We start from the raw sequence: 23,420 nt of genomic DNA, 5'->3' as shown, positions 1-23,420 counted from the left end.
ACGTCTTCCTGGAATTAATTACCTCCTCGGTAGTGATGGTATTAATAGATCAATCTCGCGTCACGCCGGTACTTCCGTTTATCCAGAGAAGCCCCTGACCCTTGTGCATGTTCCTGTCGAATTGTTCTGCAGCCCTTCGAACCTACTCGTCCAAGCGATCCATGGGTCTCGAAATACCTCCCGAGGTTCTCATGTTATCGATGCTCTTTACCATCTTTTTTTGTTTATCTCTTGGCGCTAGACCCGTTGGGGCTTAGAGCGGGTCCCGTACCTGAACGCCCCGGATTTCGACCAACCTTTTCATGAGCGCGGATCACCTTTCTCATCTTCTTCGACGCTTCGGTGTTTCAAGATGAAATTAAATGGCTTCAACAAGGTAATGATATGACCGTCTAGGCAAACATATTCAAGAAGAGGAGTTCTATCTATATTTTGGTTACAACCTGTTCATATGCCAATCAATAGGTATGTGCTTTGCAACAATCATTGCGCCTGAAAGACATGCGCCGTGCACAATGAAATCCCATAATAAAACAAACTTGCTTCAGCACGGCCAGTCCTGCTAGGTGCTATACAGGTCAAAAGGAAAAGAAAAAGAAAAAGAAAAAGACACAGGTATTTTTCACACAGTCCATAATGTGGATGACAACACTCAAATCACCTCTTCTCTCTCCCACCCCGTTGCTTTCAGATTCGCAATGCCCTTACCAGGATGGGCTTTGCTTGGGTCCTTGTACTTGACCGAGTACGGGTTGGGGTCTGCGGCTTGATTCAAGTTTCCGAGCGTGTGGTTCACTTCACGGTGCTTGGCCTCATCCGCGCGGACATACATCAACAGGTCCTTCATAGTCCGCTGGCCCTCAGGCATCTTCCAGTATTGAACGGCAATCTCCGGGGCTTCCAGCTTGGTCCACTTGGGAAGTTTGCCGTGTTCGATATCTTGAATTGCTCGAGTGTAGGTGAGCACTGCCTCTTCTTCAAGGTAGCCAACGAATCGGTGGCAGATGCGGGGCGACATGAGGTAGGAGAGGAAGAAGCCGTTGAAGAAGACGCCTTGTGCGCCAAGGACCATGAGTCGCATAAACCACCCTGGCTCGGCGAGTTTCAAGAAAGTGAGCAGATGCATGCGTTCATTGTATGCCTCCTCGAGCAAAGTTTCGATCCATCCATTGTCCCTCTTCATCCGTCTCAGGCTCCTTAGATGTCTCAACATGCCTCCAACCATTCCTGGCACACCAGCAACACTCTCCAGGAAGACGAATCGAGTGAGCCATTTCTGCTCGGTCATCTGGAACTTGGCCTCATGTTCTTTGCCCGGAGGAGGATGTCGGTACCCGGTTACAAAGTCCATGCCCCATCGAAGCAATCGAACGGTGCCGAGAGCTACCCAGTCTGCCCAGTCCTTCGTTTCCCGGTGAGCAACTGTGACCCGGCGCATCTGTTCTTCGGTATAACTAGTATTGTTAGCACCCACTATTATACTAACCAGAATGCTTAGGCGAGGAATGCTTACACAGGGTGGGCCCAAGCCGTCTCTACCTCCTTGATGTGAGGCGCATTTGGTGGAGGGAAGAATTCCTTCGTTTGTGTCTGCGGCGTCGATGAGATGAAACGCTTGGTGTTCTGATGGTTGATTCTGCTGGCTAGCAATGGACTGCTGCATCGTAGTCCAGCTGTGGCAACAGAACCTGTGCATCCTCGGAGTGTGAGGTGCAGGTAGGACTTCGGAAGGGAGGCTGCCCTAAGGGGCACGGTGGTTGTTATCGAATTCATCCGAGTATACGTTATTAGATAAACTGATTAATGGTCTTGGGGTGAAGTAGTAGTAGAAAGAGTCGTGCTTTGATCACAAAAGGCTTGCTGTTTACTGGACATTGGGAAGCTACGCCTCTACAGTCTATCTATATATAGTCCTGGATAAGAAGCTTATGGCAGAAATCGGAATAAGGCCGGAACCAAATGAGAACAATATACTGTCATAGGGCGCAAAATCTTCTCGCCAGAACAGGCTGACAATTAGAACGACCCTGAGCTACACCGGGACGACCAACTAAGATCCGTTTGCGGGATTCTAACATGCCTTTCAAAGGACATCCAAGATTCTGGAACTGGTTTTCTTGGCGGGTCCCTTAGGGACCAAGCTTTCAAGGCTCTGGAAGTTACACCGAAGTTACATGGAAGCAACCATCGCGAACATCCTCTCGACACCTAGGAATCTCAATTAAGATGTTTAATAAAGGAACCCCGCTGTATTCTTTATGCGACTGAAGTAAAAGCGAATTTAAAAGTCTCCCCATTATCCCTATGCCCGAGAAAGAATCAGGTCATTCAGCGGCGAGATACCGTATATTACAGATTGATACGGCTTGTGTAATTTTAAATATACGAAGGGGCGGGCAGATGACTTCGGTGGAAACCGGAACGGCGTCTGACTCAACGCGATGCCGAAGCTTGACCTCCGAATCGACTCGGAACCGATTGTCTTTGATTGATTCACTCGTATAGTTACGGACTATCGGGCTCTCCATACGTCAGATCCCTTGCAAATTTTCTTCAGCCACGAACTCCTTACGTACAGCAGACCCCGAACTTCTAATATGGATACCCTTCGTACTACTTTAGTAACATCATGAGTTTCACTTTTCCCGGCCGAGAAGTAGAAATATCTTGATTGAGTCGATTCCTAGGTAACGGGACTCAAGTATACACCTCCACAGTGCATTTGGTGGCCTTTGGGCAACAGTAATGTGATAATGGATGGCCCCTCCACTTTGTTAATGTGCGATGGGTGTGAGGGGGGCGAGAGACATTTTAACTAACTACTAGTACTCGAGAGTGTCAGTCCGTAAGCCGTACTCCATCCATTGGGATCTCCTTCTGGGGTTAACGGTGGTGTGGCACAGGACTTGACTTTGTTTAAGTCACCAATGGCCGAAGTAAGAAATGCAAGTTGATTGTGCTTGCTCTGACTATAATACATTGATTGGCCAGATGGTTGGTTTCTTTGATTTAGGATGGGAGGCCTAATTGCCTCATCCCGTATTCAATTCAGGCAAAAGAGATAGATGGGATCGCGGCGCTATCTCTAGCTCTATCGACGTCCTCGATGTGTTAGAACGCTGCGAAGCTACTATGTTCTCCTCACTGAGGGGCAGTCAGCGGACTACACATTTCTGGCTTCGTGCTCTTATCTACTGGACTTTCGTCTCGTCGCTCGTCTGCGCTGAAACACCATTCTCACCAGTCATGGGCGGACTCTACAAGGAGCTCCCTGAGGGGCTTGATGAGGTCGATGTTATTATCGCTGGAGGTTCGTGGATTTAGTCCTCCAACGCGCAGCGAAAATACGGACTGCTGTATTGAGCTTCGGCCTGTCGATATGCCATGAACCCCGAGAACTAACCAATTGATTTTCCACACAGGCGGCACCGCGGGCTGTGTCGTGGCATCTCGACTGAGCGATGCTTATCCGACCCTGTCTATCCTCGTTGTCGAGGGTGGCCGAGATAACCGGGGCCTTCAAAACGTCACCTACCCTATACTCCTGCTCAACAACATCTTACCCGGAAACACCGACACGCTTTTCTATGAGGGCATCCCCGAGAAGGCCGTGGGCAATCGCTCGCTTGTCGTGCCATCCGGCGGTGTCCTCGGCGGCGGCTCGTCCATCAACCTGCTCACCTACAGCCGTGCTCAAGCCGTTGACTACGACCAGTGGGGAGTCGAGGGGTGGTTTTCCAAGGATTTGGTTCCGTATCTTCAAAGGGTATGTGATGCCCTGTCCACTGTCCAAGTTCGTTGTGAGCAATTGAGCACTGGCTAACTCGCTCGGTAGCTCGAGACTTATAAAGGTGAGGGCACGCCCGAAACACACGGTTACTCTGGGCCCATGCTCGTGACCCCAGGCAACTATACGGCAAAGGCGTCCGAGGAGGGCTTCATCAAGGCGGCCGCTAAGCTCGGCTACCCGGAGGCCCGCGACATCCAAGACCTGGAAACCATCAACGCCACGCAGCGTAACATCCGCTACGTGAACGGAGGCAAGCGCCAGGACGCCGCCTCCAACTACCTGCACCCGCGCCTCGGTGACGGCTTCCACCCCAACCTCCACGTCCTCACCCAGCACCAGGTCATCCGTGTGCTCTTTAACGGCAACAAGGCCTCGGGTGTCGAATTCAGGCCCAACCCTAAGTTCAACGATGGTGTCGAGAGGCCTGTGCAGAGGGTCAGTGCCAAGAAGCTCGTCGTCCTCTCCTCCGGCGCCTTGGGCACCCCCCTTGTGCTGGAGCGCTCTGGCGTGGGCGACCCTGAGATCCTGGGCAAGGCGGGCGTCGATGTTGTCGCCGAGGTTCCCGGTGTTGGAGCCGAATATCAGGACCATCAGCTGATGACCTACGCCTACTACTCGAGTCTCCTGCCCAACGAGACCTTTGACGCTATCTACTCAGGTCGCACTAACGTCGACGAGCTTATTCAGAAGAACGACCCCATCATAGGCTGGACCGCCGCCGATGTCTACTCGAAGCTCCGGCCCAGCGACGAGGAGGCCAAGGCTCTTGGGTCCGCGTTTGAGAGCGCCTGGAACCGCGACTACAAGACTAACCCAACGAAGCCGCTTTCTATGATCACGTCGCTCAATGGGTAAGCCGTCTCAAACGTCTTCCTGTCATCGTGTCAGAACATACTGAGAACATTTCCTCTCTAGCTTCCCCGGGGACTCCACCGGCCAGCCTGAAGTCCAGTACTTCTCCTGCTCCACCTTCACCCCGTACCCCTACTCCCGTGGCCACCTCCACATCACCTCCAAGGACCTTGATGCGTCCCTCGACTTTGCCACGGGCTTTTTCGCCGACGAGGATGACATCGACATCAAAAAGTCCGTGTGGTCCTACAAGAAGCAGCGCGAGATCATCCGCCGCATGGACATCTACCGCGGCGAGTTTGCCCCGCTACACCCGGCTTTCGCCGCGGACTCGGACGCCGCCACCCCCTCGGAGCCCCTTGACGGCCCTCTCCCCGACGATGTGCCCGACATTGTGTACACGGCTGAGGACGACGCGGTGCTGGAGCAGTGGCTGCGGGCTCATGTGGGCACGACGTGGCACTCGCTGGGAACGTGCAAAATGGCACCCAAGAGCGAGGGCGGCGTTGTCGACTCGAGCCTGAGCGTGTATGGTGTCGAGAAGCTCAAGATTGCCGATCTGAGTGTGCCGCCGGGCAACGTCGGTGCTAATACGGCTAATACTGCGTATATGATTGGCGAGAAGGCGGCCGACATTTTTATTCAGGAGCTGAAGGCATAGTGATCACGGGGGGCGGAGACAACGGATCTTAGTTGTGGCACATACGTGTAAATACTGTTGCACTTGTGTACATTGTCTCGTTTCCTTTTTTATCTATAATAATTTGAGTTTGAGCTTGAACCTTGGTGCCTTAGCTATGACTTTCGTCCGGAATGATAGTGGCAGGCTATAATATTAGGTATCATATATATCATTTACTCGTGGCTCTCTCCTGATCACGAAACTTGGGGTGATGCCGGCTTTTCTGTCCATGGTAGCCCGTCTCACAATATTAGCCAAGCCTCGAATTAAGGTTGACTAGACATCTCACTAAGACTTCCGAGCTCCGAGGGAATTCGAGCAGATTATAGTTCGGAGGCAAGTCATGACTTCCTTGAGCAATAATCTATCGGAGGTCGTCCTTAACGCTCCGAGAAACACGTCTAACATGGGAATACTTACCTATTTCCTTCGATTACGTTGGCATCCATAGCTGTATCCAGAAGTATACAATCAAATATAGTCAGGCAGCCTAGTATATATACACCTCATTCATTCGTATACACGTACATACAATCGCGCGCTCAAGAAGCCCCAATCAACACAGGCCACATCTCGTTTTAATCAATGAAGTAGTGAGAAATGAAAATCAGTTCGTGTCATCAAAGGCCGACTCGGAGGTCCGCCTAACACCGAAATGAGTCTCACTATCCTGAACGGCAAGATCTTTCTTCTCCACTTTAACCACATGCGCGAGTCGTGGGCCGTTGTTGATCTCCTTGAGCAGTTTTTGGATGGACTCTGGAGTTCCTTGGGCTTCACCTTCGACCTGATGATTTAGTCAGTTATGGAAGGGGTGTGTAAACTAGACATGGTATTGACCATGGCCCAGGATCGTTGACCAGGGAGGGGAAGAAAGAGAAAGAGAAAGAGAAACACGAACCCGTCCACAGGTAGTATTTCTCACAAAGCCTTTTAAGCCAAATTCAGATGCACGCCTCTGGGTGAAGTCACTGCAACATCGCAACTGTCAATATATGGCTTTGTTTGCTAGAGTGGCTGAGCCCTACCGGAAGCCGACACCTAGATGATTGTTTGCTCTAGTTAGTTGCACTGGTTTCCGTCTTCAATGCCGCATGACGCTCTTTTGAGAAATTGATACAAGCTTAGACATATGGATTTCACCATTACCTACCTTGAACGGTACCACTGACTTTAAATGCAATCTGCGTAACATATTAGCCTCATTTCTATCCCAAAGTAATGACGTAACGGATGGATGCGGGGTGTGTTATCTTGTGCTGGCGATGAGGGGAGGGGACTGTACCCGCTGGGTAGACATGTTGAGATAGCTGTGTTTCTTTCCGGAGCGAGTATTTCTGTAAATATCGGTCTATGTCTTTGTCATGACAGTATAGATGTTTGATGTTCAAGCAGTGGAAGTGGTTGTAGACCCCATTAGTCATCTGCCATCGCGAAGAGCTGTGACAGGCTGTTTGTTTGTCAAATACAGTACGGTGTACTAACACTTGACCGGATTGGGTTCAAATACAAAGAGTCGACTGGGGTAGAGTTGAGTCTAGCACAATGATCTTCAGTATTTGATAACTACAAAGATACCTTGACATATCGCCGTTTCTATGTCTAGTCTTGGAGTATTGACGTCATTATATATACTTCCAAAGCGATGTTTGTTTTCTCACTGTCTTCACTCTTTGTGAACAAGCAACTGAATGCCCTCTTTCGTTCCATTCTATTCTACCATCCTTGGAATAATACTTATGGTCAAATTAAATACTTTAAGAGAAGTTCCAGTGAGTCACCTGATTCCGCCAGATCAAACGGAGGTGAACCCCGTGATTCCGCTTATCGCCAATCAACGGTCCACCCCTGAACCAATAATAGATCCTCGGTTTGTTCCCAAAATATTGTTGTTTCTCCGCAATCAGTCCCCCTCGACACATCTCTGAGGGGCTCTGGCCACGCAATGCTTAGTTAAAAATGACTTCAATTCTCTCTTGGTTCCGACGGCTATATTCTCTGGATACGCTAGACACTCGTTTCATTGTCTCTTCAAATACTCCGCTGAAGGCTGTCGCTACTGACACGCGATCTGCTCCCGCAAAAGATGCCCGCGCAAATGCAATTGCCAGCAATGCTGCTCCTTCTAAGTGGCGCACGCCCGAGTTCTGGGTATACTATGTTATCTTCCTCATCGCAGTACCGTTGATGTTCAAAACGGTTATCGAAGTGTCACAGGGTAGGGCATTCTGCGCCAATAGCGGAGGTCAATGCTGACTATACTCTAGAGAGTCATCCGACCTATCCAACATACTCTCATTTACTGTCCCCTGGATGGATAGCTGGGCGCAAAGTGGTAAGTACTTTGGTCGATGTTATGCTGCATGCTGTTGCTAATTCTTCATCTCCTGGGTAGGACAATTCAGATGCGCAGTATTCCAGCTTCCGTGACAACATTCCTTACCTCCTCGCGCTTTTGGTTGCCCATCCGCTGCTCCGTCGCGTCTACGAACACTTCGCACAACCGGTCGATGCAGGCTCTACTCAAACAAAGGCCAATGCCACTACCGCTCAGGGAGACGCACGCCTCGCCCGTCGGGTCCGGTTTGACTTTTATTTCGCCCTGATCTTTATCGTTGCTCTCCATGGTGTATCGGCTATAAAGGTGCTCGGTATATTATATGTAAACTATAAGATTGCGAAATCGCTTCCACGACAATATGTGCCTACTATTACCTGGACATTCAACATCGCGATACTGTTTGCGAACGAACTCTGCACAGGATACCCCTTCGAGCGCATAGCCACCATGCTGTCTTCAGAAGGTAACGCCGGGCAGGAATCTCCTTTAATCCTCTGGGGTCGATATCTCGACAGCTTTGGAGGTATAATGCCTCGGTGGGAGGTGCTTTTCAAAGTCACGATATTGCGGCAGATCAGCTTCAATATGGATTACTATTGGAGCCTCGATTATCCGGCCTCTAGCCCCATTGAAGTAAGTCGCTCCCTCCATAAAACAAGTTCTTATCTAACGGTTATAAGAAGAAACAAGCTGATCCTACGGCACTATCGGAGCGTGACCGTGTGAACATCCCGGCGGAACCGTCCGCATTCAATGGCCGCAATTACCTCGCCTATGTCCTGTATTCGCCATTATATCTAGCCGGGCCCATTTTAACATTCAACGATTATATTTCACAGCAGCGATTCCCACCTCTATCTCTTACCAGATCCCGCGTTACCCGCTACGCCGTCCGATTCCTTTTGACTGTGCTGGCCATGGAATTCATTCTCCATTTCATCTACGCAGTGGCCATCTCCCAAGCACACCCAGACTGGTCATTGTATAGCCCTGGCCAGCTCAGCATGCTAGGCTTCTTCAACCTGCACATTATCTGGCTGAAGCTCCTGATTCCATGGCGATTCTTCCGACTCTGGGCCCTAGTGGACGGCGTCGACCCACCAGAGAACATGGTCCGCTGCGTCTCAAACAACTACTCCGCATTCGCCTTCTGGCGCGCCTGGCACCGCTCCTTCAATCGCTGGATTGTGCGCTACGTCTACGTGCCCCTAGGCGGAGGAAGAGGCCGAGCACGCGGCGACGATAACAAATCATCATCGGTACTCTTTGCCAAAGCCCGCCAGATCTTCAACTTCCTCATCGTCTTCACTTTTGTTGCTCTCTGGCACGACCTCAACCTCCGTCTCCTCATGTGGGGATGGCTCATTACCCTTTTCGTCCTCCCCGAGATCATCGCTACTTTGCTTTTCCCCGCGCACAAATGGCGTTCCCGTCCGAATACATACCGCGTCCTTTGTGGTATTGGTGCTGTAGGGAATATTCTCATGATGATGATTGCTAACTTGGTCGGGTTTGCTTTGGGCTTGGACGGTATTCAGGGCTTGCTAAGCGAGATGCTGGGGTCTTATTCTGGTCTGGTTTACCTGGCTACGGCCTGTGCGGCGCTATTTGTGGGCGTCCAGGTTATGTTTGAAATCCGGCAGGAGGAGTTACGAGCTGGTATCAATTTGAAGTGTTGATTTACATATATGTACATTTTGTATGATAGAAATCGAAAGCTATATATCGTTCAAGAAGGTAGTGATATTAGCGCTGTACTCTCACGCTGTTCGCTAGATATTGGGAAGGTTGATATTCGTATAAGACACCCGGGTCTGAAAATGCAACCTAGACGATTGTTTACAATCCCGGGGGGCTTTATAGGCTTGACATAAGTGGTCCCTATCTGCTTGGTTGGTTCCGGAGCTTCTGAGTGGTTAAGTTGACCAACAGTAACCATTATTAGGGACGTAAGCTTGCATGGGACAGCCGATAGATTTGAACCCGCGCTATATAGTTCAGTCTATGCATTGGAGCCTCTTTCTCTGGCGAGCAAGGTACCCAATCTGTATCGCCAAGTAGCGTTGAATAGGCGCCGAACCTATAGGAAGAGTTCTTGTGTGTTCCATCAAGTAGGAGTGGAATCCATCGGGAGCCGCAAAATAGGCACATGACCAATATTGCGACAAATAAGATAATAGCGCCTGTGTATTTTACGATGTTTCTCATCAACACAAAGCGCAGCCTCCCTCGCGAGGTTGTGGAAGGGAGTATGCTTTGGTGTCTGCCTTGGGCTGCGAGCAGCGGATCCCGCTCCAGGCGAGTGTAATCTTTCCCCCTCGAGCGGTCTGGTGTTTCTGACGATCTGGACGAGAAGACTGATCATCCGGTAGGTGATTTTAAGATCCAAACTATTCAATCCACTTTTGAATGGCCTAATAGAACGCCCCACATCTTGAGTCCTCATGAAGTTTGTAACAATCCAAGCCGCAGGTCCGCGAAGGGCAGTTTTTGCACCGGATCTTGCCCCAGTAACCGCACACACAGCAGAAATACCTCTGCGATTTCATGGTGACTGGCGGACCGACGCGAGAAGCATTATACGTCAGTGGCGGCTCCGCAAGAAGTGCTTGCATGATACGCTCCGACGGTGCAGAGGGAATATACGATCTCAGGAGGGGATCATTATCGTGCTCGGTTTTGATAAGTGCCTGCTTATCCTCCGGTTCCTTCTTTGGTTCCTTCTCCGTGTCTTCTGTGGCAGTGGTGCTCGGTGGCTGTGCGGGTGTCGCTGATGCCCTCTGAGGCGCTGGTATAGTGGAGGACTGTTTCTTCTGACGTGAGGATTCAGGTCTGGGCGTTGTGGCGGGTGTTGAGCTTCTTCGTAGCGATGATGGTTTTGTTACTTTGTTGGCTGGGGGACGCTGCGTTGTAGACTGGGCTGCTTGCGCTAACGCGGCTTCTTCGTCATCGAGATAGTTTCTGAAGGTCTTCTGCGACTGAAGAATACGGCGCACGTTCGAGGTAACTTTGCCTCTTGTTCCTGGTGAGTGGCAGAACGGTTGTTAGCCCTATCCTGTCGCAAAACCCGTCAACACAAGTCGGGGAAGATCGAGATACCTCTTCCAGCTGCATCCTTTTGTTTCACCGGGATCGGAATATGGACATCCTTGTGGTTCTCCCGGTCGAGTTCTGCTAAATGTCGGATGATCGCATTGGCCTGTCTTGATGATACATCTCCACGGCTGCCGGGGTCGCGAATGCCTCGTTTCCTGCCGATGGAGGGCGTGATCGCTGCTTTGGATGGGTCGAAGCCCCTGTCAGGGACGTAGGTCCACCCCGGAGTGAGGTGAGTTGTCGTACTCGGAAGAAGTTCGACGTGATACATTGCTGGTACGGAAGGGGGAAAAATGGTTGTATATGTTTAAGACAATGTTATCGCAAAGGCGTTTCTTTTGGCGTTTCCCGAAAATGTTCCATGGAACATTCGGTGTTTGTTATGTTTGCACTTCAAAGGAATGACGCAGTTGACCTGACGGTACATTTACTACAATCAATTTCAAGGCAATATATCAAATGTCCAGTTAATATCTTAAATAACACTGTTTTTGATGTAGCACTCGATGCATGAACAAATCGCGTTCTCCTATGAAAGCTCACTCAATGCCGGACTTAAACTGCATTCGAATATTGAATATGTTTAGCAACCCATGCGGAAAACAAACTCCTAATAAAAATAGCTTGGAACTGGTTGTGGCGTTTCTCTGTGAGGACTATTTCTTCCTAAGTTGGTCCACTTTCGTCTCCAATTCACCGATGTATGTCTGAAGCTTCTGTGTTGCTGATTGAAGCGCCTGTTTAGACTGGTTAGTATGATTACTCGAGCGAACAACCCAAAATGTGAAGAAAAGGGCTAAGACAGAGCTATGCTATATCTATAACCAGGTGCTACTTGTGGGGGAAAGGACAAATATGTGTTGAGCATCAAAATAACAGATGGAAGAAAGGTCGGAACCAAGTGATGAAACAGAAAGAAGAAAATGAAAAAGGGAAAGCCAAGGCAAGAGAAGACTATGATAACAGCGAGCTAGAGGAAAAGAGAGAAGTATAAAACAAAAGAAAGTCCCGTAACATACGTATATGTCCTCTGTCAACATCTCGTTGGTCACTCTGTACTCCCCAAGGATATAATAGTAGACGGAAGCACCGGCAACAATAGTACCAGTAAGGAAGCCAAATATTCTAGCATTACGAGCGGGTTAGTTACATCAAGAGGGTACCCTGCCTTCTAAGAAGTTTGATCAGTAAAGCTTACCCTCCGCGAAAAGCCCCAACAGGTTTTTTAGCGGGCAACGTGGAGCCGGCAGCATCTCTCACGGATGGCGAGGTAGAGAAGCTCCTTCGCACGGGGATGACCGCGCGCCTTGTTGCGACGGAGCGCAACCCAGGAAAAGCCATTCTGTAAGCACTCATGATCATAAATGCCCCAGAAGTCTGATATTTAGATTAGCAAGGAACATTCCGGAAAAGAAAATTACAGCGAGGACTAGCTGATCTTACAAGTTCAAGTGATGGAGGTTCGGTAAAGCTTGAAGTGACGTTGGTGTTTGCCATTTAAGCTCGGGTGGAGACGGTCGCTAACCATCACGGGCCCGAAGTTAAGCATGTATCCCTGCCTAAGGTATCCGCTTCACTACCATCCTTGTCTACAGTATTACTCCGCGACTTTCAAAAGAAAATACTATGAATATATGTCTATTCATTCATCGATCGTAAAGATCCCTGGGATATGATCCAATAGGCAATTCCCAAACGCCTGACGAAAACCGCAAGGGGTCAAAGCTGCACAACAGGCTGCAACACTATTTAAATCTTGAACACGAAAGAAACTGTACCCAGTATCTGGATATATTACATATAAGAGTTCGCCATGGTCGCCCAGAGAGCTAAACGGAGGACTTAATTTGCCATGGTACTCTCGTTGAATAGGTCCGCCAACAGATCATCGTAAGATGTTGTCAAGCCCGGACTGCTCATGCTGTATGTGCTTTCGAAAGCATGGATGCTGAGTTGTTCAAACCAAGGCCGAAGAACCCGATCAATCAGTTCATCTTTTGCCGTCTCACGGATCCAGTCCGCTGTTAGACCCGGCTGTTTCACACTATAACCGAGCTCGTTCGACTCCCTGGGGCCGTCTGCGGCCGCGGAGCGCGTCCCAAAACTCTGTGAGATTTCATCCGCAAGGGCCATAGGCTCCCAGCGTTCTGGTGGATAGACGGCATCTATCGTATCCGTAACATAAAGCCATTCAAGTAGCTGGAAGTCATCCGGGGCAAGGACGAGTAGCGTGTCCAGAAGCTTACACGCCTGCAACAATGCATATGGATTGTATACCTCTTGCTGTAATCCAAGCGGAACGGCAGCAATCGCTTCTTGAAGCTCCGTATTGATCAACGGCCAGAACGGAGCCAGCGCGGTTGTGGAACTCTTTAGTGCAAGAGCTCGAAGAACCATGAAGATTTCTGCTCTAGTCGTGGATGACGGCGATGATGAACTAGTAGCCCCTAGGAGATCTTCTAGCTTCTGGAGGAGTCCAGGTAGTTCTCCAATGAAGTAGTCATTGTTCGCGGACAAGATCAGTAGGGTAATCCTACGGAGGTTCAATTGTGCCTTCCTATCGGCATCTAGGCGGGCTGCAGACGCGCCCACACCAAACATAATGCCCGCAGTGCTCGGGGGTGGAAGCCGAGACATCAGCTCAGATAATCGATCCTTATCAGCAAGCACCCATTGTCGTAATAGGTTCATCCATCCACCCTTCACAAGTTCGAGGTGAGAACTGAAGAATCTAGGATCATTAAAGGCATCCGCAATGTCTTTCTTCCATATCTTCGCAGCAGCCGGAACCTTTGCGATATGTTGCAAGAGTGCCATAAAGCTGTGGCTGATGTTGTTGGGGAAAAGCCGCGATCGCAAAAGGGGTCCTATCACATTGGTAGAAATGCCTGATACAGCCGTAGTAATACGATCTGAGTCACCTAATGTAATTGTAAAGGCAGGCATGGAACTAGCAAGGATGCTGAGCATGTCATCAGGTCCGATATGAGGTGCTGGCAGATTATCATGCTCTAAAGAGCCTCGACCTAACAAGCCCGACTCCTGTGACAGTCCCAGAGGCTTGCTGGTGAATATTGCCGTGAGCAAACGTAGCAGTACATCCTACGAAGGTTAGCACAAGTAATACATCAACTGATAGATCACGCACCCCAAGTTCCTTCCTCATTCGACGATCCTCACCGAAGCTGGTGTTCTCCAACTTCGCACCAAGAATAGCGGCGAACTCAACCAAGCGAGGAAGTATCTGTCTGTGTGGGAATGGGTTGCTCAAAACATCACGTAAAAAGGTAGTACAGTCTGTCCAAATCTCGTCGAGAACATCGTCATCAAGAGACCTGGCATAAGTGACTAAAAACCCTGCTAACTCATTTTCTGTAAGAGTCGACGATAAAGTAGATTTACGACTGGGGTCTAGAGCGGAAGGATTCGTCCTGGTATAGATGGCGTTAAATACCGCCGGGATTGTAATTTTTGGTCGAGACCCGTCCAGGGTGTGAAGCAGGCTGAAAATCAGAGACGAGGTATTACTGTCTGTCTTCGTCCACATCTCTACTAATGTCTCAAGGCATTCAAGGGCCTCCGCTGTGAATAGATGCTCGAGAATCCGACGGGAGCGGTTCCTCATACGCACAGATGTATATTGGAAGGACGCCAGAGACTCTGCATCTTGAGGAAGGGTACTCCTCTCCACGGCCCCCCAAGCCCAGATAGAAAAGCACAGGCGCACAGCATCTTGGAAGCACAGCAAGACAGTAAGTCTATTATTTGCAGCCGTTGAACGACCATGGCTGGCGTCGGATGCAAACACTCCTGATACCATATTTCCAAAGAACCCCTGGGGTTGGTCTGGGCTCTTAACGGCCGTGACATTTGCTTCATCCACAAGAAGACGGTCATGAGCGGTTGCAATGCAGGTTTCAAGACCCGCGAGTAGAGCTATAGTGGCATGTTCGGACCTATCCTCGGGCCAACCTTTTGTGTGCTTGAATGAAAGTTGCAGATTGGCGTACGCGATTTGGATCTCCTTACAGAAGCAATCCACTAGCATCAGGATAATCTGGAATATAGATCCTGAGTATAGCGGAAGCACTTCACAGAGCAACATGGTCCATTTTTCCACGGTGCCCCTCGAGTTCGGAGAGCTGATACCTTTGAGAAGACATTCTAGGAGCTGCTGAGGAGGTTGTGGCATGGTGGGGATTGGGGGTGCTTTTTCAGCCTTGTCGCTCGTAAATGATAGAATAGAGGGACTTGTTAAGCGCTCACGTGAGCTGGCTCTCTGGTGTTTTGGTCTAGGAGGGGGCTGTGGTAAGTACGCCTGAGCAAACCGAACTTTTAGGGCTGCAAGGAGAGTGTCAATGAGGGCCTCTTGAACAGCAACGCTACCGCCTTCATCCAATGCAGAAGAGAGTCGTTCAACAAGAAGAGAGTCAATTCCAGACTCAGCTACCTCTTCAGCTCCTGGGCCTAGCAGGAGTTGACGCATCACAAGCAGGGACGTTTGTTGCAACTTGACTTCGTCGAAGCTTGTCTGTGCCGTAGTCTTCGGTCCACTAACTATTCTTAGGATGGCGTGGAATATGGATGAGTGTAATGTTTGGGTCCCGGTGTTATCTACAGGAATTGTGAGTTTTGGCATGTTGAATTGAAGTCACGAAACTTACCTTCCGAAGCAGAGACATCATGGTGTCTGTCACCTTGAGCTGACGCCTGGGCCAGTAAAGCAACCCACCCATTGTGGGGGATGACTGATATGATGTTATGAATCGTCTCCAATAGATAGCTACATTCCTTGTAATCATCGGAAGATATGGAAAGGCTTGTTTGATTTGCCACAGAGGGATCAGCTTGGGTGAAAAGACTCTCCAGCCGTGAAACAACTATGTGGAAGACCCTATTTCATCCTTGAGTAAAAATACCAAAAGCAAGGGCCTACTTGAAGAATTCGGGAGCTTACTTGTGTACTGAGGGCAGGTCCTGGAGCCAACGCTGGACCACCTCAGAGGCCTCGTTAGGGGCCTGAGAGAGCGAGTCTAACACAATAAAAAGTGGACGTTCAAGCAGGGAAGATTGGTAAGAAACCTGGGTCAGCGCCGAATCTTGTGCGTGCTTCGAAGGAAGTTCATAGGCACCATGATGGCTGTGATTCCACAATACGAAGTACCTTCCAACCTGTTCCTCCGATAAGAGTTGACGTGACGTGTTGGATGAGTTGACCATCAGAGATGTTATAGATGCCTCAACAAGGTGGTCAAGCCAGGAGACTGAATGTAAGTGCCACAGGCAGCGGACTGCCTCCACATGGAATTTTGGGCTCAAAGGTGAAAGGTATTGCCAAATCTGTTTAACAAGTGACGGGATGAGATCAGAAATATCTTCATAGCTGATATAAAAGCCGGGACTTTGGATAGAATATAAGTTCTTGACACCGGTTGCAATGGATGAGATAGCCGAGAAAGTAGCAGTAGATTGCTCAGTATGATTCGCACTAACGCGGTTACAGATGGCAAGATAAAGCCGCCTGTCGCGCGGTATGCGTGACTTGGGAAGCTTCTTTAGCAGTATAATAAGAAGGTTTACGTTCTCCTGTATAGATGCGATGTCGTTATCACCCGCAAGTGCTGATATCACGAGTTCGTAGGCTTTGCTAATTATCAGCTCCGCAAGTTGTTTAGAAGCGAACGGTAATGGATGGGGATCAAGGCTGCTGGTGCTTTGCTTATAGAAACCATGGATCTTCTCTAGAACTTCAGGCATATTGAGGTCATCAGTCGGATGGTTTTTGGTTATCTTTTCAGACGCCAACTTCTTGGAGAAAGCCCTTTCTGTAAGCAGGCCCGTCAGAGAGCTTATCACTTTAAAGAGTCCCTGCGACACAAGCCGTAGTTGATCATGTGCAATTTTAGGATGATTTTTCGGAGAGAGCTCATTCATCTTGATAAGGACCGAGAGGGTCAGCAGCGGGACATGGTTCAGAACCATGTCCTCCTCTCGCACATTGAAATTTTCCAGAATGAATTGAGCGAGTCTAAGGTTATCCATTACCTGACCATTGTCGCGATCAAGGCTCTCTGGTGTCCAATCTATCAACTTGAGCAGTTCCGAGAAAATCACCCCGCTCTCGACACCATCAAAAAAGGCGCTGGCACTGCGGAAAACTTCGTCAAAGTGCGGTTTGGAGGCTACCTTCTCAAAAGCTTGAACGTTTCGAATAATGGGGAGAAAGACTGCAGTGACTATGTGCCCACCGACTTCCCATCGGTCCATCAATGACAACGATATCCGGAAGGGCCTTGTCTTCTCTGAGGGGACTACGGTTTTCTGTCCGATTATCTCTAAAAGACCTCCCACCAGTGGTTCAAGTCCAAATTGGCGGAAGTATTCGGATTGTGAAAGTTCTTGACCACTGCCAGTGGATGCATCTGCGTTTTCCGATATCGAATTCCGAGCCTCGAATGATGTTCGGTCGCTTGCAGGGTCGGGACCTAGAAGCCAAGCCCATAATCTCCGATTCAAACTCATATCTCTTCGAGCTACAACGCCCACAGCTGCAATGAGTAACCTTTGGAGGTCATCAACCGTGATCCGAGACTGCAAAATAGGCGAGCTCAGTGGCAGATGCGTCACAAGCAAATCGAGAAAGTTTCGCTGGACAAGGACTTGCTCGTCGGTTAACCCGGATGCAAAACAACGAATAAGTAAACCAGGTTCCGGGAGGACAACTGAGTCTGCTGCCATCTGCATGTCATGTGGCATATCGTTGGAGCCGTCGCTACTGCTTTTGCTTGGTCTTCGGTCCGTGACACCTAACTTGGGGAGATAGCGATTCAGGTAAGCCAGCACTCCTGAACGCCTACTTGGACTAGTGATTGACGCGAGAAAAAGGCATTGCCAGAAGTATTGACCGCTTGTGTTGACATCTCCACCTGGCCTCTGTGTGTCCATCTGGCTAGAGATATCGCGAAATTTATTGATAAGCCGGAGAGTTGGGTCAAAGTCATCGCTGGTTTCTTCTTCAATTCCGGGTAGAAGGGCTAGGATGATCGCCTTCAAGGCGGGTCTGATAGCCCATGGCTCCAGGCCACAGATATATGTCTCTACCAAGTTTAAGAATAGAGGGCGGACGGTAAGTGAAGCGAATGCTAAGGTAGGTGCGACGCCGGGCAGATACAATGGCAGATCGTGCGATAGTCCTTCTGGCTAAGAGTAGAGTGAAGCATTAACAGACGCTCCTCGACATAACCCAAGTCACACCACCAACCTTGATCAAACCAAAGACATATGTATATACTTCAAGTGCCTTCTGATGAACACCAGACGGCAATGAAGGATTTAGGCATTGCGCGAGCCGTTTCGAGACGAGAATCTTGTGAGGGACGATCGGTAGGTCAGGCGGGTGAGATTGAAGGGCCTGGCGTAGAAAATCATTAGCGACCTAGGTGTAGCTGTCTTTCGGGGAATATTAACCCACCTTCAGAAGCCGACTTAGAAAAGAGATATAGTCCGCCCATTCCTGCAACGCCGTGTCGAACAAAGAGAGGGCTCGCTCAACGCTCGACGCATAACGACGGTAATTTTTATCCTTCTTTAGGTTCTCTACACAATTTTATAGACATTAGACTGCAGGTTCTCCTCGAAACCTAGTTTTCAACCGTGGGATGCCGGGTGAGCGCAGACCTTCTTTGCCTCGTAAGCGGGATCGCGCAAGAGAGCTCTCGGAGCTTGCGGGGGAGTTCGATCTCGGAAACGAGCTCGGATCAAGGCTCATGGTGCACACGTCAAGTATTCAATCATAAAGTATTCGTCGGAAAATTGCACCTCTTCATATTTCGCGCATTAAAATAGAATGCGACCGGAGTTGGAGCGGTTGTTGCTGCGTAAAGACACGGAAGCCACAACAAGCGCCAGGCGGACATGTTTTTGGTGCCTTAACCGTCCGCCTTTTGGAAGCTCCGAACGGGGAGATCAATCAGCCTTTCTCCACTTAGTCCACTATTTAATCAAGCCGCCGAACCCACATAACGTTTCCTCACTCCAAGTGCCGGCCACGTCGCTACTGTACTAGGTAATCTATCGCCGATTATCGATGGATGTTTCTATGACATCACCCCTGACAAGCATGTCTTATACGCCTTTGTTAAGTCGCGTATAACATACATACATGAGGGTACTGTTGGCGGTTGAAGTAGTACATACCAGCCAATGCGCCCAAGTCAATCAACATGGACTCGGAGATTAAAAACCAACTACAGGACTCCCTTGGTGGGAATGATGATAGCAAAGATGACATTACTTGCTCCTCAAAGTCATCTCCCACAATGGCAGCATCTAGTGTCAGAGAACGCAGCACCAGTCCCGAAGGGCCACCGCCACCTTTACCCCCGCGTCCGAATACTTTAAATTTGTTGGACGAAGGGGCATCATCTTCTCGGACTCTTCGGCAATCAACTCAAAGTGCCTTGCAGTCCAGAGCTACTACAGCAGTATCCCTGACAGACATTGCTTCCCATGATGGTGGGAAAGAGAGTTACCCTGCTCGCGGTCTACCCGGGACACTGAGGGCTAAGGCAAGTCTTAGTCACCTGGCTAGTCCAAGAGGCAGCGATACTGCTGATTCTGCAAGTGTCAAAAGCTCTGTACCGCAGACGGACTTTGGTGAGGTAGAGAATGTCTTCAGTGACTTTGTCGCCACAGAGTCTGGACCCATGCAACATGATAGCACAGGTCTGCTCCAATTTCCGGAGTTCCAAGCAGACGATGTAGATGATGATTTTACAGAAGAGTTTGAACCTGTTGGGGATGTTGGAGACGAAGGAGAGAACGAGGGTGTGTAGCTTCTGTAAAGCCACGAAACTGTTGAGTTGCTAATCCACGACTCGACATCAGAACTAGTCCTTGAGAACTGGAAGTCCAAGCGGAAACATTATCTTATCCTATCTGCTGCTGGAAAGCCAATATGGACGCGACATGGCGATGGTGGTCTGATATCCACGTATATCGGTGTCATCCAGACCATCATATCGTTTTATGAAGATTCGCAAGATCGTCTGAATAGTTTTACCGCTGGAGATACGAAGTTCGTCATTGTAGCTAAAGGACCGCTCTACTTAGTGGCGATAAGTCGGATTCTCGAAAGTGAAACTCAACTTAAGCTTCAACTAGAAGCTTTGTATATGCAGATCTTATCGACCTTAACCCTCCCTTCTCTAACACATCTTTTCTCAGTGCGACCCTCTACCGATCTCAAGAGACCACTACAAGGTTCAGAAACTCTATTGTCTACATTGGCAGACAGCTTCACGAAAGGTTCACCGTCTACCCTCCTTTCGGCATTGGAGTGCCTAAAAATCCGCAAGGCGCACCGCCAGACAATCAATAATGCCCTTCTTAAAACTAGAACTAACAGCCTCCTCTATGGTCTGGTTGTTGCAGGCGGTCGGCTAGTTAGCGTTGTACGACCAAGGAAACATTCACTCCATCCTGGTGATCTACAACTGATTTTCAACATGGTCTTTGAAGCAGAGGCTGTGAAGGCTGGGGGTGGAGAGAGTTGGATTCCTGTCTGTTTACCCGGCTTCAATAGCAGTGGCTACCTCTACATGTATGTCAGTTTCGTTGATCTAAGGGAAGATGCTGGCAACGTTGCGGATGACACGGCGACGAAAGAAGAGTCCGTTGCGGTCATCCTAATCAGTACAGATAAAGAACGGTTTTTCGAGTTACAAGAGATGCGGAACTCCTTCATTGAGGTAAGAGAAGATAATCACTTTTCATATGTGAAATACAATTTGTTGTGGTTGACTAACCGTCACTACTCTCAGCAACTGGAAAAGGACGGCAGCCTCAAAATCATGAAAGAAGCCATTGACAAGGGCCGACCAAAGACGACCGATATTGTGCCAGGGACAGTCTTGCATCATTTCTTGTACAAGTCGCGAGGAAACGTGCAGTTCACCATGTCCTCATATGAACCTGATTTCTCGTCTGTCTCTCGACGTCGGAGGTCTGTTTAGCACAATTAGATCTTTTACGGGGGTCCCTAATGGTACCAATTATAGTTGGCTGACGTTGATTTCACAGACTAATGTCGACATACAATAACCTCCATGCTAGCATCCATTCCAAGCACGCTCATGTTCGAGTCCACCATTGTGTCTCACAATCCTCAACCTCACTCGCATGGGTAACTCCGGTTTTCCAACTCTACTGCGTCGCTGGTCCGAACGCCAATAGGAATGCCTTAGCTCACAGTGCGAGCAAAATTGTCCAGTGGGTTCAACAAGAGGAGGAGAGGCTGTTCATTATCGGCGGTGCGGTACGTTATCTCGCGTTAGTTATTATTTCTGGTCTGATATGACTGACTCCTGCATATAGGTCTTTTGAGATTCATCTTACTTAAGATTTGAGATATATGACGTCTATATCTCAAGGTATTACAAACTATCCTGTATATACTGAACCAAGGTTTTGGATTATAACTATAGACGCGCCATTATTACAGCCCAAAACCTATATTCCAGAATAGCCCGTATGGCATAACAGTGAATGAATACCACCCACTAATCAATAGAGTCGTCCCTCAAGGCAAAAAGCTGCTGCATAACCTCATCCGACTTAGCTCGGAGAGCATTATGATACATGGTATTCGTAATGAACTGTTTGATACCCTTGATCTTCGCAGCCGTATTTGAGGCATGACTGAAGTGCACGTACATGTCATCTATGTACGTAGCAGCGTAGACAGGAACTTCATTCTTCGCCAGCTGGGCCTCGTCATAGAGCGCAGGCCAGTCCTTGGTAGTTGCGAGGATGTCTGCCGCCTCCTTGATCTCGTTGAGCTCGTCGTACGAGTCGAACATGTCCTTGTAAATCTACAACGTATCCGTTAGTTAAAGTGGCATCATCCATAGCTTCCGGATAAATCTCACCATTTCGCCCGTAAACCAGATCTCTGGTCGGCTGGCATCAATGCTGAAGTTCGCATTGGCCGAACGAAGTCTATCCGCAGACCAGTTTGAAGCTTGCCTGTTGATTATCAGTTAAATAAGGTTATCCAAATGGAACCGGCTTAAGGAATGCCCACCCTTGGCAATAGATAGATTCGTGAAGAATGGCATAAATAACAGCACCATCAAAGCCACCTGCGGCATCGATTGAAGTGCGCGTAGGATGAGTCAGGAAGCCAAAGATCTCGAGATCATTCCAGGCGCGCAGAACAAGCTCTAACGAGTGTTAGCCCAAAGTTGCACTTACTCTATAGCGTGATCAAATATTACCGTGGATACTATCAAGGCCACCTATAGACGTCAGTATCACAGCCATTGAATTACAGATTATATTCCCTACCGTGCATGCCAAATATCAGACCCAATTGCTGGAATCTCGCGGGTGTCAGTCTCCCGGACGGAACAGAAACATCGTTCTCCTCGAGATACTGCATGATTCTCTTGACTCTCTCAACATCTTCAGGGAACTTGGAGTAATAGGCCTTGTTTCGCTCCTCCAGCTTTTCTTCATTTCTTTGGGTTAACCGAGGGAAATACTAGAAAACACAGATACTAAGGATGCATACCGTATGTCCGTGCATAGACTGGGTCAGGATCATTGACAAGAGGAGGCAATCCGCCGCAAATAAACGCTTCCGCTAACCCCTCTGGGCTTTGTCGTGTCAAGGCTCATTAGCATAAAGGTTTATCTTCTCATAGTACAGTTTAGCAGTGTAACTCACAACATAGAAAGATACGTCACAGCGCAGAAACCACCGAAACTCTGGCCGATAATACTCCATTTACGTTTATCTTCGGGATAGTCCACGGTAAGGCAACGGCGAACGGCTTCACAATCTCTGACAATGTTATCGGCTCGGAAGTTCTTCAGGTACTCCGCCTGCTTGATTGCATTGCCTTTCAAGGCAAGGGTACCTGCACTGATCGTGGAGCTGAGGCCAGTGCCACGTTGATCTAGAAACAGAACCTATACCCTATGAGCACACGGACATTTGCGTGATGAGGAAAGAAAATTGGATTTGATATCACTATTACCCACCTGGTATCCCTTGTCAAGGGCGGTGCCAATCCAGCCATTCTCCTGAGGAGGTCGACATCCATAACCAGGTCCACCCTGTAGGTATACAAGCCAAGGCAGTTGCTTGTCCTCCTTTGGAGCATCAAATGAAGCCGTCAAACGCCGAACACTGCGGGCAAAAAGCCTCAAAGTGCCATCATTTGGCCGGCTGTAGTTGACTGGAACGTCAAAGAGCAGTTCTGCTACACGGAGCTTCCCTAATTCCCCGCAGTATCAGCCTCTATGTTACACTCACACTCCCTCAAGAGACGCACCTGGGACGTTGTGAAGCTTCTTGTCTACTAGTTTGGCAGCCATTGCTGTTCGTGCCTTGACTGTAATCTTTATGGCTGTGTTCGGAGTAGCAAAGAACCTGTTATTGACGTTCTCTGGAAAGACAAGAGCTGATTGTTGATACGTAGTGGATAAATGTGGAGACTTTAGAATGCAACCTTAGGCAGGCCCGTCTGTGCGCGCCAGCCAGTTGGCTAGTCCCTTAACGTCTAGTCCACCCGACGGAATCCATTCAACCACTATACCAACTGGGGGCCGTACGGCACGGTGTTTGCTCACGGTGACTCACGGGGTTTGACTCT

General features: G+C 49.0%; 9 protein-coding genes across 9 annotated transcripts; 3 read left to right on the top strand and 6 right to left on the bottom strand.

The window, feature by feature from the left end:
• Nucleotides 1-652: 652 nt before the first annotated feature.
• Nucleotides 653-1,840, bottom strand: F9C07_2277486 (alternative oxidase-domain-containing protein; the record flags this gene model as incomplete). The annotated part of the gene is made up of 2 exons (XM_041289690.2): nucleotides 1,514-1,840; nucleotides 653-1,454 (listed from the first exon to the last, which is right to left on the bottom strand). Exons 1-2 carry the CDS (start codon nucleotides 1,771-1,773, stop codon nucleotides 653-655), a joined length of 1,062 nt encoding a protein of 353 aa, XP_041142778.1. The 5' UTR covers nucleotides 1,774-1,840.
• Nucleotides 1,841-3,132: 1,292 nt separating this feature from the next.
• F9C07_2883 (choline dehydrogenase) lies at nucleotides 3,133-5,303 on the top strand (the record flags this gene model as incomplete). The annotated part of the gene is made up of 4 exons (XM_041289699.1): nucleotides 3,133-3,310; nucleotides 3,423-3,766; nucleotides 3,836-4,641; nucleotides 4,706-5,303. The coding sequence occupies 4 exons, from the start codon at nucleotides 3,133-3,135 to the stop codon at nucleotides 5,301-5,303; spliced, it is 1,926 nt and encodes a 641-aa protein (XP_041142777.1).
• Nucleotides 5,304-5,617: 314 nt separating this feature from the next.
• F9C07_1243004 (acylphosphatase) lies at nucleotides 5,618-7,149 on the bottom strand. Its single transcript, XM_071507832.1, has 5 exons — nucleotides 6,610-7,149; nucleotides 6,478-6,508; nucleotides 6,353-6,365; nucleotides 6,226-6,295; nucleotides 5,618-6,111 (listed from the first exon to the last, which is right to left on the bottom strand). Exons 1-5 carry the CDS (start codon nucleotides 6,622-6,624, stop codon nucleotides 5,932-5,934), a joined length of 309 nt encoding a protein of 102 aa, XP_071363790.1. The 5' UTR covers nucleotides 6,625-7,149; the 3' UTR covers nucleotides 5,618-5,931.
• A 134-nt stretch (nucleotides 7,150-7,283) lies between these two features.
• Nucleotides 7,284-9,344, top strand: F9C07_2225770 (MBOAT, membrane-bound O-acyltransferase family-domain-containing protein; the record flags this gene model as incomplete). The annotated part of the gene is made up of 4 exons (XM_041289698.1): nucleotides 7,284-7,542; nucleotides 7,592-7,659; nucleotides 7,720-8,298; nucleotides 8,346-9,344. 4 exons carry the CDS (start codon nucleotides 7,284-7,286, stop codon nucleotides 9,342-9,344), a joined length of 1,905 nt encoding a protein of 634 aa, XP_041142775.1.
• Nucleotides 9,345-9,357: 13 nt separating this feature from the next.
• Nucleotides 9,358-23,288, bottom strand: F9C07_2277482 (putative leucine zipper transcription factor). The gene is made up of 20 exons (XM_071510246.1): nucleotides 23,100-23,288; nucleotides 22,807-23,042; nucleotides 22,490-22,734; nucleotides 22,334-22,419; nucleotides 22,108-22,272; nucleotides 22,038-22,058; nucleotides 21,845-21,983; nucleotides 21,690-21,786; nucleotides 21,136-21,632; nucleotides 20,583-21,076; nucleotides 18,439-20,510; nucleotides 18,233-18,357; nucleotides 18,023-18,172; nucleotides 15,719-17,961; nucleotides 15,426-15,655; nucleotides 13,910-15,375; nucleotides 11,960-13,863; nucleotides 11,781-11,886; nucleotides 10,765-11,498; nucleotides 9,358-10,687 (listed from the first exon to the last, which is right to left on the bottom strand). The coding sequence occupies exons 11-17, from the start codon at nucleotides 18,527-18,529 to the stop codon at nucleotides 12,604-12,606; spliced, it is 5,565 nt and encodes a 1,854-aa protein (XP_071363788.1). The 5' UTR covers nucleotides 18,530-20,510; nucleotides 20,583-21,076; nucleotides 21,136-21,632; nucleotides 21,690-21,786; nucleotides 21,845-21,983; nucleotides 22,038-22,058; nucleotides 22,108-22,272; nucleotides 22,334-22,419; nucleotides 22,490-22,734; nucleotides 22,807-23,042; nucleotides 23,100-23,288; the 3' UTR covers nucleotides 9,358-10,687; nucleotides 10,765-11,498; nucleotides 11,781-11,886; nucleotides 11,960-12,603.
• F9C07_2886 (putative HIT finger domain protein) lies at nucleotides 10,080-11,032 on the bottom strand (the record flags this gene model as incomplete). The annotated part of the gene is made up of 2 exons (XM_041289689.1): nucleotides 10,080-10,687; nucleotides 10,765-11,032. The coding sequence occupies 2 exons, from the start codon at nucleotides 11,030-11,032 to the stop codon at nucleotides 10,080-10,082; spliced, it is 876 nt and encodes a 291-aa protein (XP_041142774.1).
• Nucleotides 11,418-12,258, bottom strand: F9C07_2887 (uncharacterized protein; the record flags this gene model as incomplete). Its single annotated transcript, XM_071511028.1, has 4 exons — nucleotides 11,418-11,498; nucleotides 11,781-11,886; nucleotides 11,960-12,138; nucleotides 12,205-12,258. The coding sequence occupies 4 exons, from the start codon at nucleotides 12,256-12,258 to the stop codon at nucleotides 11,418-11,420; spliced, it is 420 nt and encodes a 139-aa protein (XP_071363789.1).
• On the top strand, nucleotides 18,984-21,144 carry F9C07_2225766 (vacuolar fusion protein mon1; the record flags this gene model as incomplete). Its single annotated transcript, XM_041289697.2, has 5 exons — nucleotides 18,984-19,587; nucleotides 19,648-20,510; nucleotides 20,583-20,764; nucleotides 20,842-21,076; nucleotides 21,136-21,144. The coding sequence occupies 5 exons, from the start codon at nucleotides 18,984-18,986 to the stop codon at nucleotides 21,142-21,144; spliced, it is 1,893 nt and encodes a 630-aa protein (XP_041142771.2).
• Nucleotides 21,321-23,142, bottom strand: F9C07_2890 (proline iminopeptidase; the record flags this gene model as incomplete). The annotated part of the gene is made up of 9 exons (XM_041289686.1): nucleotides 21,321-21,632; nucleotides 21,690-21,786; nucleotides 21,845-21,983; nucleotides 22,038-22,058; nucleotides 22,108-22,272; nucleotides 22,334-22,419; nucleotides 22,490-22,734; nucleotides 22,807-23,042; nucleotides 23,100-23,142. 9 exons carry the CDS (start codon nucleotides 23,140-23,142, stop codon nucleotides 21,321-21,323), a joined length of 1,344 nt encoding a protein of 447 aa, XP_041142770.1.
• Nucleotides 23,289-23,420: the final 132 nt, after the last annotated feature.

This window comes from Aspergillus flavus, chromosome 2 (genome assembly GCF_009017415.1).
Source record: "Aspergillus flavus chromosome 2, complete sequence".
Lineage (NCBI taxonomy): Eukaryota > Fungi > Ascomycota > Eurotiomycetes > Eurotiales > Aspergillaceae > Aspergillus > Aspergillus flavus.
The sequence above is the reverse complement of the archived record's forward strand: the minus strand, read 5'-3'. Positions and strand labels throughout refer to the sequence as shown.